This window comes from Petaurus breviceps, unplaced genomic scaffold (assembly GCF_028583685.1).
Source record: "Petaurus breviceps papuanus isolate PSGF00001 unplaced genomic scaffold, PetGlider_PUasm1.0 90035, whole genome shotgun sequence".
Classification (NCBI taxonomy): Eukaryota; Metazoa; Chordata; class Mammalia; order Diprotodontia; family Petauridae; genus Petaurus; species Petaurus breviceps.
Window position 1 is genome coordinate 194,861 of NW_027187165.1, and position 15,652 is coordinate 210,512.

Genomic DNA, 15,652 nt, shown 5'->3' on the forward strand with positions numbered 1-15,652 from the left:
AACACATATTCTTCCCAGGCAACATCCGTCTTTTTCTACCAGCAGCATTCCTTTGTTGAAACATATGGCTGAAGAACTTAGACACACACACACACACACACACACACACACTTTTGCTACCAGAAACATTCCTTTGTTGAAACATATGGCCTCAATTACTGCCCCTCTGTTTCCTGCCTCTGCTCCTTTCCTGTTCTTGATTCCCTTCCTACTCCCTTCCCCCACCTCTAACTAACTGCTCATGTTGGTGCCTATAGAAATTTAACTCTTAAATTTAAATTAAATTTAATATTCTGATTTATCAGTATCCAACTGGATTTACCTTACTATCTCTTCTCCCCTCCCCCCACCCCACCTTAGCTGTTCCTTTCAAGTGAGGGTTAGGGGTAATCCCTCTAAAATTCCAGGCCTAGTAAAGTTCACCTAGTTCAGAGAAACTGAATCGTTTGTGCCCTATTAAAGCTGGGTTTTTTGTTTTGTTTTTAAAGAAAGACTGACTTTTCCTGGTCCTATACCATCCTGGCTTATTTGGAAACTGATTTTAGAAGTTTCTTATTTTTCTCTCAGGACCTTTTCCATCCTAGCAATTCTTGAATATAAAACCCCCTTGACAGCTTAGCTATCAGATTCAAAAGGAAGCAGTAACAGCCTATTTCTTTGCCCTTTTCCAGCTCCAAACTTTGTAACAAAATGCCACTGAGACTTATGCCAAGTCTCAGCCCAGCTAATTTCATTTTCATTTCATCATTCCAGCTATTTTAGCTATAAAAAGATGGTCAAAGAAGGTGGTCTGTTCTTAATCCTGTCCTCTTATATCTGTCTGTGGACTGGAATAGAAACAGAATCATATTTCCTTGGATATTATAGGCTAGGGGTGGGGAGAATGGATGTTATAGTGAAAGCAAATGGAATTGGGAATCAGAATACTGGTTCAAATCCCAGCATTTTCACTACTAGTATGAGCTTGGGGAAGTCAGCCTCTTGGACTTCAGTTTTCTGATGGGTAAAATGAGGCGACCTCTGCCATGCCTTCTGTCTTCAAACCCTTTGATCCTTTCTCCTTGGCATAAAAGTGGTGTTAGGATTTGGCCCAGTCAGCAGGGGGCGCGGTATCCCTATGCCCTGTCATCTTTTGGCCAGCAATTGAGCTGGAATATAGGTCAGCTGCATTGTTTGTCTTTGGCAGGCAGGTGGCGCTTGGAACACTTAGCCAGAGCCTTGGAAATGACAGCTGTTCCTGGGGATTTTGCAGTTTCAGGTTTCACCACCCAGGAGTTGTTGCCATGGAAACAGACCTGGGCCCTGAACAAGGATTCTACATTAACTCCTTGTATACCTACAAGGATTGTTCAGTATATGCAAAAGGGCCTAAATGGAATGTGGCTTCCTGGTGGGAGGAGGGTGTCGTTAGGGGGTGATTCGTATGTGGAAGCTGACCATTTATTAGTGGCTTCCTGCCTGTCTTCCCTCAGCAGAGGGGAACAGACCCTTGCTGCAGACATCTAATCAGAATGCCTTGAGGGGTTGGGGGAAGGGAACTTCAGTTCCTTTCTACCATTTTAATCTTAGTCTCTGCCTTAAGGATCAGCAATTCTTTGTCCCAATTCTGGCTAAGAAAGGAAAGAGGCTGTAGGTGGGGTATGCTTTGAAGGAAAAGAGCCCAATTTGTTTGCCTTGATAACCCAAGATAAGGGGAAGCCATGTCCCTTAATTAAAGAGGTTTCCGTGCTGAAACCTCTTATTTCAGTAGCCTTAAGGTAATGTCCAAATATGCACAATTTAGATTTTTGAGGCCCTTTTGTCTTTCTATTCCCATCTGTCATTGTGGTTTGGAACCACATGGAGCAATAGAGGCCAAAATACAATTCATTTTCTGTATCGTGGGGGTTGACAAAGCCCAGGCTGCTTGGAATAAGAGGGTGTTAGCATATGAACCAGTCACTCCATATCTTACTTCATTTCTTTACAGAGGGTGATGAGACCGGTGTGATGGACAGTCTCTTGGAAGCCCTACAGTCAGGTGCAGCATTCCGAAGGAAGAGAGGACCCAGACAAGGTGAGTGAGGGAATTGGTAGTGATTCTGTGTTGATAGCTGTGAGGTTTCTATATTCCAGAGTTAAGGGCAAAGATCCTACACGCTGGAAGAGGATTAGCCATGCTAATTTGTTGATGAAGAGAGCTAGTATTGGTAGTCTGTGAGTAAAGAAGCTAACCTACTGGAATCAGTTTCACCTAGAGAAAGTCACCTGATTATCAACCCCCAGAGCTCATTTAAGTTGGAGGAGAGCTCTGGTTTCACTTCTCCCTTCCTGGAGCAAAGATCTAAAACAAGGGAGGCAGAAGGAAGGCAAGTTGTTTCTGTGGATATAAGGAGTTTGTACACATATGTAGTCAGAATAAGGGTGGGTGAAGGGAGCGAAATGTCAGATATCTGAGAGAAGACAGGCAGCTATATGGCCTACTCAAAGTTTGGAGCTGGAGGTGCACTCTTGAGTGACAGGGTCTTATGTCTGTGTTTGAGATTTGTCTGCTCCAGAAGTGGGCTTTCCTACCGCCCTACATTGAACTAGAGTGCCTGGGATCAAGAATAAAGGTGAGGTGAGGTATTATTCAGATAAGGATATGAGGAGGATGAATAACCAGGGAAGTGGAGAGAAGCAAAGGAACCTGTCAAAAGTGGGGGATATCCAGGGCTCCTGATCTTATTCCTCTCAGCATAGAGAGGCACCAAGACTATATAGATGCATCACCATGTTTGATAAAGATGTTTTCTTAGGATTATGATGCTTTGGTATATGAGCAACTGAATCTTAGGAATTGTGTCCTCTTTCCCAGAGTGGAAGAAAATGGCAGCTAAAGGCTTCCTTTAGCCACAGCCTCACTGCTAAAGAGGTGGGCATTGTGCGGCTTGCTCTCTGGACATTCTGTGGTCCTGCCTGACCGCATCTTTAACCTTGGGACCATCCTGGAAAAGAGGAGCAGAGCCTTGGTACACAAGGCCACAGTAATTAATGTAACCAATTCTGTTCAAGACACACTTGTTACCTGTTAACAAGTTAGAGAGTTCTAGTACCTCTTACAAGCCAGAGAGTTTAGCTACTAGAAGTGGGGCATGCAGTAATAGATATACTTAACCCCAATCCATATTTTGCAGGATAGACTTTTAGATCACCAAGTACTAACCCAAAAATCTGATCTCCGTTGGTTGGATTGGAGCTGTTTACCATCCCATACCATCACTTGGATAACCAGAAATGGAATACTATAGAAAATTTAACTGGATGCTAGAATCTCTGGTTATAGCACAGTCACAACCCTCATCAAGTTCCTTAAGAAACAATCCCTAGAACCTGAAATAGAGGTGAAATTTATTAGTATGATGATTTGAGGAGTAGGAGGTAAGAGGGGGGGAAGAATTTTCCTAAGCCTTTTCTGGCTGTCCTCAACCTGGGTCTAAATGGATGTGAACATTGAACAAATGGAATCAGTGCTGCTTGGACCTTGCCTATAGACTTAAGTAATAGCAAACAGTATTTTTCTTGTGAACTTGTAGACAGTAATATCTACATTTCACATGAAGTATCCACAATAGCTCCACAATAAACATCTCAGACCATTCTTACGTACAGTGTCCTTCAGATTTTTTTTTCCACTCTCAGCTGTGAGTGTGCTGGCTACAGGCTTCCGTGGAGAATTCCCATTTGACCCTAGAGAGGCATGTCTAGTAGAACACACTGGAATCCCAGATGCTTCCCAAATGTTTCCTGTGTATAGATATTCAGACCACTGGTGGCTTCCCTTGACTCTGTTTTCTACCCCTTGTTGGAGTAAGAATCCAATATTCAAGGGCTAAGAAAGAGCATTCACTGGAGTCTTAGCCCTCTATGGAAAATGAATTAGTTAACAGCTCTTTTAGTTCTTCCTGTATAAGAGGTTACAGGAGAAATCATACACTGGGTAAAGAAGGTGAGGTGTTTATGTCCTTAAGTAGAACCATATGTTTGAGAGTAGGCATGAATTAGAAGTCATATCACATGAGATAAGTATGGTGATTCTTCTTGATGGTCCTCTGTCACATAATCATGAATGACTTCCATTCTTTAGACTTCAGTAGTCAATAATCTCTACTTCCATACAATCATAGGGGCCCTCACTGAATATCATCTGTCAGAAATCCATTTTGAGAGAAGTGTGACACTTGGGTAGAACTCTTTTAAGTGTTACAGTGGAAAGCATAGTAGACTGGTCGTCAGGGGTCCTGGGTTCTGGTGCCAACTCTGCTTCTTACCTATCTGTGTTACTAAGACAAGTTACTTAATTTTCTGGGCCTCAGATTTTCTAATTTGTAAAGATTCTGTGGCAATCTAGTTATAAGCAGTTTAGGGGGATGCAGAGGATTAATAAGATTCATCCTTTGAGATGATGTCTCTACATCTTCACTTTATGACTTCTGGCCTATCCTTCTAGAGCCCTCTCCCCCATTACTGCCTGCCTTTTTGTCTGCATCATCTGGTGTATTGCCTTGAACAGAGGCACTACTTACACATCTTCCTCACAGGCTTGGTCTGTGACTGCTCATTCCTAGGGAGGCAGCTGTCCCTATTCAAAGACACCAGCAGCTCTTCCCTAGAATGTAAAGGCATGAAAAAAATCTACAGGCCTCTAGGGAGTGACCATCATACAAAGGCCCTTTATTGGATATGGGGGGAAGTGGTCTAGGAGGGAGAAAGGGGGACTTTCAAGACCAGTTCATTAAAAACAGCCCAGGCTGCAATGTTCTGCAGTGGTTCAAAAACAATGGCTTAAGTGTAGAGGGGAAGAATCTCTGTGATTGTCCTGCAGGAACTTTTTCAGGCTGATGATTGAGTCAGTTTGTGGCTTTAAATGACTCAAATTTATTTCAGTGTCTGAATTGTAGCCTCTTGTACTGGCAAGAGTCAAAAGAAGAAAGAGATCCATCCCCCTCTTCCCTTCCATCTCTACTCTCTCAGCTCCTACTAGTTGGCTACAACTAGACAGAAAATGACAGTGAAACCCCTGTACAGTCCAGAGGGTTCTCGTTTCTGCGCTCAGGTAAAACTAGGATGTAGGAATGAAATTGCCTCAACGGGACTTTTCTCTTTTCCATGTTTTTAGAGTATTCTGATAAGAAGAGAATAGCTGAAAGAGAAAAATAGGACAACAGATATAACTAGGAATTTATTAGGCCATGAATGAAATTTTTAGTCTAAATGTGGCTGTCCCATCTGCCCCAGTTTCCTCTTCCCTGGGGGAACTTATTAAAAGGCACACTTCCTTTAACTAGTTCCCATCTTGTGTTCTATAAAGCCCTTTTTCCAACTCATTAACCCTTTTCTATCCCCAACATATTGTGTAGCTGCTTCTTGATGACTTTTTCCCTTTCTGACTTTTCTTTCTTATTGGTATTAGTATTAAATAGTTGTTAATATGAGTAAAGTTGCACAAGGGAGAACCTTTTCACATATTCAGTATACTTCTTTGTACCTTTGTCAGACTTTTAGTTTTTTCTAGGCTCAAATCAGCTAGCTAATGAGGGATGGGATTGGGCAGTCACCTTGCCCTTGGCTGTTTAAGCTACTCAGCATTATTACAACGGACAAGATGGAGTAGGAGTCAGAATGTTTAGGTTCCATTGCCAGAACTGATAATAGCTTACTGTGTGACCTTGAGCTGTTTGTGTGTGTCCGTCTCTAGTGCTTTAGCTTCCCTAATCTTAAATGAAAAGTATTGCACACCCCTTATTAACTCCTAACATGATTTAAGAATAGGTGTTATCTAATCTGTAAAGTGTCAGGAGTTCTTTAATATCTATGAATATTGGGGGTTGTCCTAAAAAATTTTCATGGGCAGAGGCAGAAGAATTATTCTACAGAGAAAGAAAATGAAGAACAAAGCATTTCAAAATGGTTCAACATTTTAAACTCTGACTCCTACCCTCCTGTCTCTTATTTTGACCAGACCTATCTTCTCTAACAATAGTTGCTCAAAACCACCTGACAAAAACTAGGTTATTTAATCCCTTTGAACCTGGCCTTTTTTTTCCCCTGAGTTTAGAGTCAGAAATTTTACCTTACCTTTGTCTTGTCCTCCAGATCTACAAAGAAAATGGCCTCATAGGAGCATTACCTCACTGCTAGAACTTGGCTTCAAGTCAGACAATGATGTGGTTTTTGAGCCTCTTTTCTCCAGAAATGAGAAGTGAGCCAGAGGGACAAAAAAGAACTGCAAAGGAAAGGGTGACAAATAATTCTGGACAGTTTTGTAACTTAAAGGGGTTCCTGGAACTTCAGGTGGACAAAAGGAAATAGAAAGGGAATATTTATAGAAAAAAACAGGGGCAGCAAGGTGGCACAGTGAAGTGAGTAGAGGCTCTGGAGTCAGGAGGACCTGAGTTTCAAACCTGGCCTCAGACAGTTGTCACACTTACTAGCTGTGTGACCTTGGGCAAGTCACTTAACCCCAATTGCCCTGCCTTCCCCCCTCCAAAAACAAGAAAGAAAAGAAAAAACAATATAAATAATAAAGTTAGTCATTTCTTCTAAGGGACTTGATGATTTTGTCCAGTAAGTTGAAGACAATGGCAACTCTTTGTAGGGGAAAAAAATATCAAAACTTTAGAGAATATTTATTATCTATGGAACTCCCAAGGCATTTATGCCCCACACTGCCTAAAAAGTGATAAAACTCAAGTCTAGCCAACTGAAATATTAGAGAACTGTTATTGGGAAATGTTTAAAAAAAAAAGACAGTATTTTGTGCCAGTAAGTGGAAGAGGAAAAGGAGACTTCTGAGCCGATGAACTGGGGCCGTGTTATGTGTGCTCCCTACTCTGCCTATGTTGGTAGTTTGTACATGCAAGAGGAGCATTGGGTTTGGGTGGTGATGAAGACTGAGAGCTCAGCATAGCTGGCAGCCACAGAAACAAAAGGAGAGGGTGTGGTGCTTACTTTGGCTTTCTTGTCCATTTTGACTGTTCCTTGAATAAAGATTTTCTGCTACTCCAGAGAGGGTACAAGTTCTAGGGTTATCTCATACACAGATTAGACCAGACTATACTTTCCTCAGGTTCTCTTCACCTATTGATACCATGATCCCCTCGGCCACCTTACCATGTTCCATCGTCCATGTTGCCTTACCCTGACCTCCCCCATTTTCCCATACATATTTCCAAATACATGCTGTTTGTACTTAGAGGCCATGAGAAGGAACGAACAGTAGTCACAGAGATGTGTGGTAGTGAAGAGCCGCCTTTGTGTCCTAGGGGCAATGAAACTGTGAGAAACAGGCCCTGTAGACCTAACAGCCTATTTGGAAATTCCAGTGGATAGAACAGAGGGAAAGAGGGTGCTGTTTATGGTTATTGGTGTTAGTATTTGGGGGGCCTCCAGTGGCAGCCTTGGGGCTGCAACTGGAATGAAACATCATCATCTTTTGGCCTCAGATTTCTTTATAACAGGGATCTTAACTTGAAGTCCATAGAAAGGGTCTATAGATAGATTTCAGGGAGCCCATTATATTTAGCATTTCTTTCCTTTAATTATAAACAATAAAAAATATTGCTCTGAGAAGGAGTTCATAGGCTTTACCAGACTGCCAAAGGGTCCCATGGCACCAAAAAAGAAAAGTCAAGAATCCCTGCTTTGTAGGAGCCACTTAATGCATATTCTGTAGTCTGCAGATAACTGTCCACCCTGGCTTATCTTGAAATGAGATGTACAGCTTCAGCATCACATTGTTCATCTTAAAGTGGGTTTATGGGTGTTAGGAAGTGTAGCCTTTTTTTTTTCTTTGAGGGTGAAAGCAGTTGAGAAAGAATCATCTGGATACTAGGTGTGCATGTGCTAGTGAAACACAGCCCTTCCTAGTGCTTCTGGCTGCGGCAGAGCCTCTGCCACCTTCTGGGCATGGGGTGCTATCCTGGCCCTGTGATTAGCTCAGCATAGAGCTGACAGCATGGACAGAACTCTGTTGTCCTTTACTTGATCTTCTTGTCCTCCTTGTTTCACTGAGAGATAACTCCTCTCTGCTGCTGACTCATGTTATTCCACCTGCTGTCTGGAGCAGTGCACACATTAGCCTAGACCTCAATTCATTCTCGGTCTCCCAAGATTGAAGGGGACAAGGGCCCAGGTTTTCCCAGGACATGTCTCACGTTCATTCTCTTACAGCCAACAGGAAGGCCGGATGTGCAGTCACCTCTCTACTCGCCTCAGAGCTGACAAAGGATGATGCCATGACTTCATGTTCTGCTAAGGTGTCCAAGATGAATGAGGGAAGCCGGGACATACACGATGAAAATAAGGAATTGGTTGGTCGTGCGAGCTAGGCCTGGGCTTTGCAGCAACACTGGCTGAACAGCTGAGCCCAAGGCAGCCCTGCCTTGCAGCATGAGTCTAAGGGGTCAAGTGGGCTTTCCTCTATGGCTGCCAGTCTTCCCTGCCTCCTTTCTCTGGCCTGCTGCTCTCTGTATAGCATACACAGCTTTAGCTGTCTGGAGGCAAAAAGGAAAGGGCACCGTGGAGGAAGCCCCAAATACCCACTCAGTACTGGCCGTTGCATTACCAAAGCAGGGACCATCTACTCTGCCTTAACCCTCACTGTCTCTCCTTTGTTAGTGTGGTGCCACACCTCAGGCGGTGCCCAGCCTGCTTCCTCAGTCCCTGGCTCCAACGGGGCTCACCCCAAGGTCAATCTTGCTGGATTCGTGTTCTTTCTGCTGTCTTGTGCCCTGCTGTGGCTTCTCTAGCCCTAGGAACCGCATGGGGCTCTTGAACTTTCTGACCATATTCTTATATCTCCTATCATTGCTGCCACTCATACTTTCTTTTCCTTCTCTCCATTTGCTGTTGATATTTATTGTTTGTGGTGAGGTGTTGGTTGCTGCTTCTAAAGAAATGAGCAACTCTCACCCTCATCCCACCCCCAGGGAAGGACCCCTCCTCCCAGCTTCACAAAGCAAAAAAGAACTGGACCATTACTATCCAGCTATGGCATGAACTAGAGCACCTGAGGAAAAATGACCCTAGAGTCTGGGCATTGCTGGACAGGGCGTCAAGACAGGATAGCCTCCCCATACCCTCAGCTTAACTGAGTGTCCTTTCTTACTGTCCCTCCCTCCCTTTGTCTTCTGCACTTGCCCCCCCCCCCATCCCCCACTGCCCTTGTTATTCTTAGGGCCTTGGCTCATCTCCACCTGAAGTTTTAGCTGTTATATGGCTGCACAAGGCCCCCATCCTCTCTAAGTCTCCAGGGAAAGGGGAGGCAGAGCCTCCTGGCTAAGAAATTGTTTTGCAAATGGATCTATTTTTGTATAAGATGTTGTTTTTTAGAAAATATACAACCCCCCAACCCCTCCATTCCCTGGCTTCTCTCCTTCCTGAATGTGAGAGTTCCTGGAATTTCTCCCCACCGCTTATCCCCAGAGACCAGGAACCTCCTCACTACCTTCATCAGAACCTGTCTGGGCAGGTTCAGATTCCAAGCCCAAGCAGCAGTTCTGAATTAGTGATTTCTGAGATCTGTGAGTAGCTTGGTACTATTTTCCCTGACCGGACAAGGCCTGGCCAAAGAGTTGAGAGGATCCAGGTACTGATGAGTTTTTTTTATAAATTTAATATATTTGAAGAGCCAAATGTGCAAATGCTAACTGGACACCACCATGGGGAGGAGAGAGGGCCAGATTAAAGGGGGGGGGGAGTGGAATCATGTGAGTAGGATGCTCTGGAATCATGCGAGTAGGGTGCCCCATAGGCTCTGTACCCTCACCCTACACTGGATACAATTCTGTGCCATATCCCCTAGCAAGGTGAAGCTAGAATTCCCGAATACAGGGGATCATCCCTGTTCTCCTCATGTCCCCTTCACTTCCTTACTCATAGACAAGAGATGAGTAAGACCCTCTAAATTTAATCCCAGGAATGGTAGTTTCGAAGACAAGAGGAAAGGTTAGGAGGAAGGGGCCATAGGAGGAAATCCAGAGTCTTCATGGGCAAAAAGGGAATTCTGGTAGTTGGGGAGGTCCAAAATCCTGGGTTTAGGATTTAGGGCAACAGCAGCTGCTATGAGAACTTTTTTTGGATGCTGTGGTATAGGGAGTATTTCCTACTCCCATTGTCCCTCCCTGCTGGCTGACACTTGGACTTTGAACCTTTCTTTTTTAAATCACTTTTGCTAAGATGCATTTGATAAAAAAAAATAATAAAGGGCAAGATACAAATCTATTTCCCTCGCCTTTCGGGCTTCTGGGACATGTCATCACCTTTGATTTGTTGGATTTATTTGTTCAAACTGTTAATAAAGCATTGGGACGGTATTTGCTCCAGTCTCCTTTGTGAAATTTCGGCCTATTCCTCTTCTGTGCCCCAAATGTACAGCTTTCCTTTTCCAGTCAGCTTGAGAAAAACCAAAGGCCTTATCCCTCCTATTGGGTCAATAACAAGTTTGTTGCTCTCCAATCACCAATTCATATCAACAGTATTAAACACCTCCTGGGTTCAAAGAGTGCAAGGCTGAGAATACAAGTATGAAAAATGAGAATTCCTGTGCTTGAGCTTAAAAATCTAATGGGAGGATGTGATGTGTACAAATAAATGCAGCATAATGTAGAATATTAATAAATGTATATAAAGCTTAAAGTTTGCAAAAAAGCTTTATATGTGTATGTGCGTAGACACACTAATTTGGGCCTCACAACTCTGAAGACTGGTCTAGTAAAATGTCAAACTCAAGTAGAAATGGATCACTGTGAATAGCATGTTGGTGTAGAAAACCCCAAATTAACATTGTATCGTATTTTTATTTTGTTAAACATTTCCCAATTACATTTGAATCTGGTTAGGGCCACACACTTAGGACCTGGAGTTAGACACCACTGGTCTTAAATGGAGAGGCAGCTTCAGATTCAGAAAGACCTGGCTTTGATAATGGCCAGGTGACCCTGAGCAAATTCCTCAGCTTCTCAGGGCTCTAGACAACTCTTCGATTATAAACTGGCACACAGTTTATAGGAGAGCTAGGAGTTCCCTACACCAGAGGAGGCGTAGCTCATTCGTCAATCAGTCTATAAAAAGTTTGCTTATTTATTATGCTTAAATCATTCAGTATGAATTAACAAACCCCTTGCAATAACTTAGCCCAAGACCCGAATGCTACTGTTTTAAAATAATTTTCAGTGGGAGTTAAGGGAGGGAAGTACAGAAACGCTTCATGGAGATGATAGCATTTACTAAACATTTAAGGAAGACAAGATGTTCCACAGACAGACAAGGACATTGTGGAGAGCAGACGGGAGAAGTCAGAGTGAGATAAGGGAATAGCTTAGAATCTAGTTTGAAGACAATGGAGTCTGAGAAAGAGGAATGGATAATGTGAAATACTACTACTCGGTAGCCAAATTGTGAAGTATATTAAATATGAAGGTAGAGAATGTATTTTATACTCTGCAATCCTGGATGAGTCACTTTATGTCTCAGTTTCCACCAAATGAAAAGATTGGGCTAGATTTCAAAAGTCCATTCCAGTTCAAGATCCTATGATTTTGTGGACATTTGTTCATTTGACAACTTTTAAAGTACTGTATAGAGCATAAAGTGTTAGGTGCTGAGGGAGAAGCAAGTTTAGATGAGGTGATTTGTTGCTTTCAATCAGCCCATAGTCTACTTGGGATAAGACAGGCATATAACTAATAACATATTACTTGATAAATTTGGAGGAGGAAAGAGAGGAGGAAATGGGGCAGGGAACTAGTCCAGATCTGATTTTATCTGCATAGAAACAACCTCTGTACATGCAACTCCTCTGTAAATTAAGGTCTTAGTTGCCTGGGACGTTGAGAGGCATATGAGCCTTTATGTTTCAGACGAGATTTGAACCCTCATCAACCCCAGACCTTCTTCTTTATCATGCCATTTTGCCTTTCACGAATATATGAGAGTCATAAAATAAAGTGCTATCTGAGATCTAAAGAGGTTTGTCACTTTCTGGGGGTCAGGAGAGGCTTCATGGAGGAGGTTATTGCCTTTGACTTTAAAGAATGGGTAGTAATTGAACAGGCAAAAGGAGGAGGGTATTCTAGGTATGAGGGACTGATGGAGAAAAGGCATGGAGTGTGCTGGGTACAGACAGTAATTCAGCTTGTTTGGATGGTAGAGTGTGAAGTCAGACCTAAAAAATTATTTTGACAGCTAGTAACTCCTAAGAACTATCATTATTATGGCAGTTAGAAGGCATCTGGGTGGAGAGCTTCCAGAAGCTGCTGCTACTGCTGCTGCTGCCTCCAAGACCTACACTGTGGCTTAGGGCCTGCACCCACCCTGGAGGCACCTCCTAAGTTGTCTTAGACTGGAAAAATGTCTCCCTCTGACCTTTTGTTGACCCTACCAATCCAAAATTTGATTGGCATTTTTAAAAGTTGTTTGGAGGGGAATAGTGGGATAGTTTAGCTGCATCCTGGCCTGTACCCCAACAGCTTCTCACCCTAGTTTCTGCCCCTACTTTTTAGCTCATGCTTACCTCTTACTGTGGCCCACCCTGTAAACTCTACTAAGGAGGGAGATCCAAGTCAATCAACCAACAGGAATTTATTGTCTATTATATGCCAGGTACTGTACTAGGTGCTGGAGATAGAAATACAAAGACAGTGTCTGCCTTCAAAGAATTTACCTTCTACTGGGTGATACTACATGTTCCCAATTAAGTACAGGTAGGATAGGTACGAAATAAATGTATAGAAATGGGGTGGAGCAATAACAGGGAATTTTTAAAATAATATTTTTCCTAATGTAAAATTTTTTAACATTCACTTTTTTAAATTGAGTTCCAAATTCTCTCTCTCCCCTCCCTAAGACAGTAAGCAATTTGACATAGGTTATACATGTGCAATCATGCAAAACATATTTTAATATTAATCATGTTATGCAAGAAAACAGACCAAAAAAACCCCATGAAAAATATAATGAAAAATAGTATGCTTTGATCTGTATTCAGACTCCATCAGTTCTTTCTCTGGAGGAGGATAGCATTTTTCATGAGTCCTTTGGAATTGTCTTGGATCATTGTATTGCTGAGAATAGCTAAGTTATTCACCATTGATCATTGTACAATATTGCTATTATAATGGACAATGTTCTCCTGGCTCTACTCATTTTACTTTGCATCAACTTATATAAAGTCTTTTCCAGGTTTTTCTGAATTCATGCGGCTCATCATTTCTGATAGTCCAGTAGTATTCCATTGCAATCATATAGCACAACTTGTTCAGTCATTCCCCAATTGATAGTTATTCCCTCAATTTTCAATTCTTTACCACCATAAAAAGAGCTGTTATAAATAGTTTTGTACAAATAGGTACTTCCCCTTTCACCACCACCCCCTTTTTAAAATATCTCTTTGGCATATAGACCTAGTGATGGTATTTCTGGGTTAAGGGTATACAGTTTTATAGCCCTTTCAGCATAGTTCCAAGTTACTCTCCAGAATGGTTGGATTAGTTCACAACTGCACCAACAGTGCATTAGTCTCCCAATTTTCCCACATCCCCTCCAACATTTTAAATTTTCCTTTCCTGTAATATTAATCAATCCGATAGGTGTGAGGTGGTACCTCAGAGTTGTTCTAAGTCGCATTTCTTTAATCAATAGTGATTTAGAGCATTATTTCACATGACCACAGATCGCTTTAATTTCTTCATCTGAAAACTGCCTTTTCATGTCCTTTGATCATTTATCAAGTGGGGAATGACTCATTATAAATTTGACTCAGTTCTCTATATATTTGAGAAATGAGAAATTTATCAGAGACACTTTCTATAAAGAATTTCCCCAGATTTCTGCTTTCCTTCTAGTCTTGGTTGCACTGGTTTTGCTTGTGCAAAAACCTTTTAATTTCACTGAGGTAATTTTAAAAGACCTCTTGAAGAGACAGCATGAACTGAGCCTTGAAAGGCACTAGGCCCTCCAGAAAGTAGAGGTGAAGGAAGAGAGCGTTCTAGGCATGTCAAACAGATTAATTTGTATTTTATCCTATGTACAATTATGTGCATAAGAGTAACATGATTTGAGTGATGCTTTACAAATATCAGTTTGGTGACTGAGTGGAGCATGGAGTGGGGAGGGGAATTTGAGGCAGGGAGAATAAAGAGGATTTTTTTCCCCTTAGTACAGACAAGAGGTGGTAAAGACCCGGACTAGGGTTCTTGTGGTATGGGTAGAGAAGAGAATGATGCAAAGGACATTGAGGTCGTGACATATATGACTTGACAAGTGATTGAATACGGTGTGGGGCTAGTGATAGAACGAGGAGTCTTAGGTTGTGATGATTCTTAGGTTGTGAACCTGGGCAGCTCTAAGAAAACTAAGCAAGAAGATGGGGTAAGGTTAGGAGTCAAGATGAGGACTATTTTGAATGTGTTGAGCCTGAGATACTTATGGGAAATGCAATTAGAAATGGGTGACTGGAGCTCAGGAGAGAAGAGGGCTCTATTTGTAGATCTGGAAATTATCATTGAATCCATGAATTCTGATAAGATCACTGAGACAAAGAGGAGAGATCCCAGGACTAAGCAATGGGGTACATCTATGCCAAAGGAGCAGAATTATAAACAATGAAACTGAAGAGAAAACTGCCTGAGCCATTACAGCAACCCAGTGACTGTCCAGGAGGGGGTGCTCAACGGTGTCAAATGCCCAACAGAGGTCAAGAATGGGAATGGAGACAAGGCCCTGGATTTAGCAAGGCCTGCTCTGTGCCCAGGGGAAGTGAATCAATTGCATTGTGCGCTTGCTTTGTTCTTTCCCCCACCTCCTGGTCTCTGACAAATACACTCTGGACGAACCCACCAAAAACTTGAATCCCCAGCTGTACCCAGAAGTCATTGTCTCAGTTTTTTTCAGATAAAAGCACAGGAAACTCCCTGCCATAAGTGGAACGTGAGAGACTCAAAAAGTTCTGGGCTAGGAAGTGATAGTATATATACACAGCCTTCAGACCTCCTGACCTTCCCTGTCTCGCCGGGGACTAGAAGTCCGAGACCAGAACAGCAGCGGCGGTCTGGTGCTGGGGCTAGAAATAAAGCTATTTAAATAGCCCTGGAGTCTGGGTGGCTGTAGCCCCATCCTGATGCCAGGTGTGGGAGCCGTGGGCAAGGCAGTGCCTTGGTCTGTGAAATGGAATGTAGCTGGGAGAGGGAGGGGCTGTTCACCCTCTCTCCCTCCTCGACCCCAACAGCTTTTTTATGCTTTTGTACACATACCAATCTGGGGACCACAGCGGCCCACGCACCCATTCAAGTCTGCAGTCTTGCCAGGAATAGAACCCAGGCATCCAGAACCCGCAGAACCGCCTTCATCTCCTGCCCAGCTGTCAGGAGCCAAATCCAGGCTCCCTCCCTAGTTATACACTCCGCCCACCCTAGGCAGTTGCTCCCAGAAACTCAGTGAGAAGGTTGGGTTTCCATGACAACGCACTCAGGGTGCTGGGAAGGGTGAGATGGGACTGAGAGCTAAGCACTGAAAGGGGGGAGCATCTCCCCACTGCTTGTGGGGTAGCCCAGCTTTTCCTCCTATGGCTGCATTCGTCTCCGTATCCCCTCCCCCTCCCTCCCCTCCCTCTCAGTGTTTTTGCCGCATCTCGGGC

The 15,652-nt window shown here is 43.0% G+C and overlaps 1 protein-coding gene across 1 annotated transcript in view; it reads left to right on the forward strand.

Annotated features, from left to right (window-relative positions):
• Nucleotides 1–10,334, forward strand: part of DIAPH1 (diaphanous related formin 1) — an 82,703-nt gene extending 72,369 nt beyond the window's left edge. The window contains exons 27-28 of the mRNA XM_069107375.1: nt 1,970–2,056; nt 8,191–10,334. Of these exons, the coding sequence (XP_068963476.1) occupies nt 1,970–2,056; nt 8,191–8,348 (245 nt within the window). The 3' untranslated portion in view covers nt 8,349–10,334. The remainder of the gene's footprint in view (nt 1–1,969; nt 2,057–8,190) is intronic.
• The last annotated feature ends 5,318 nt before the right edge of the window (nt 10,335–15,652 follow it).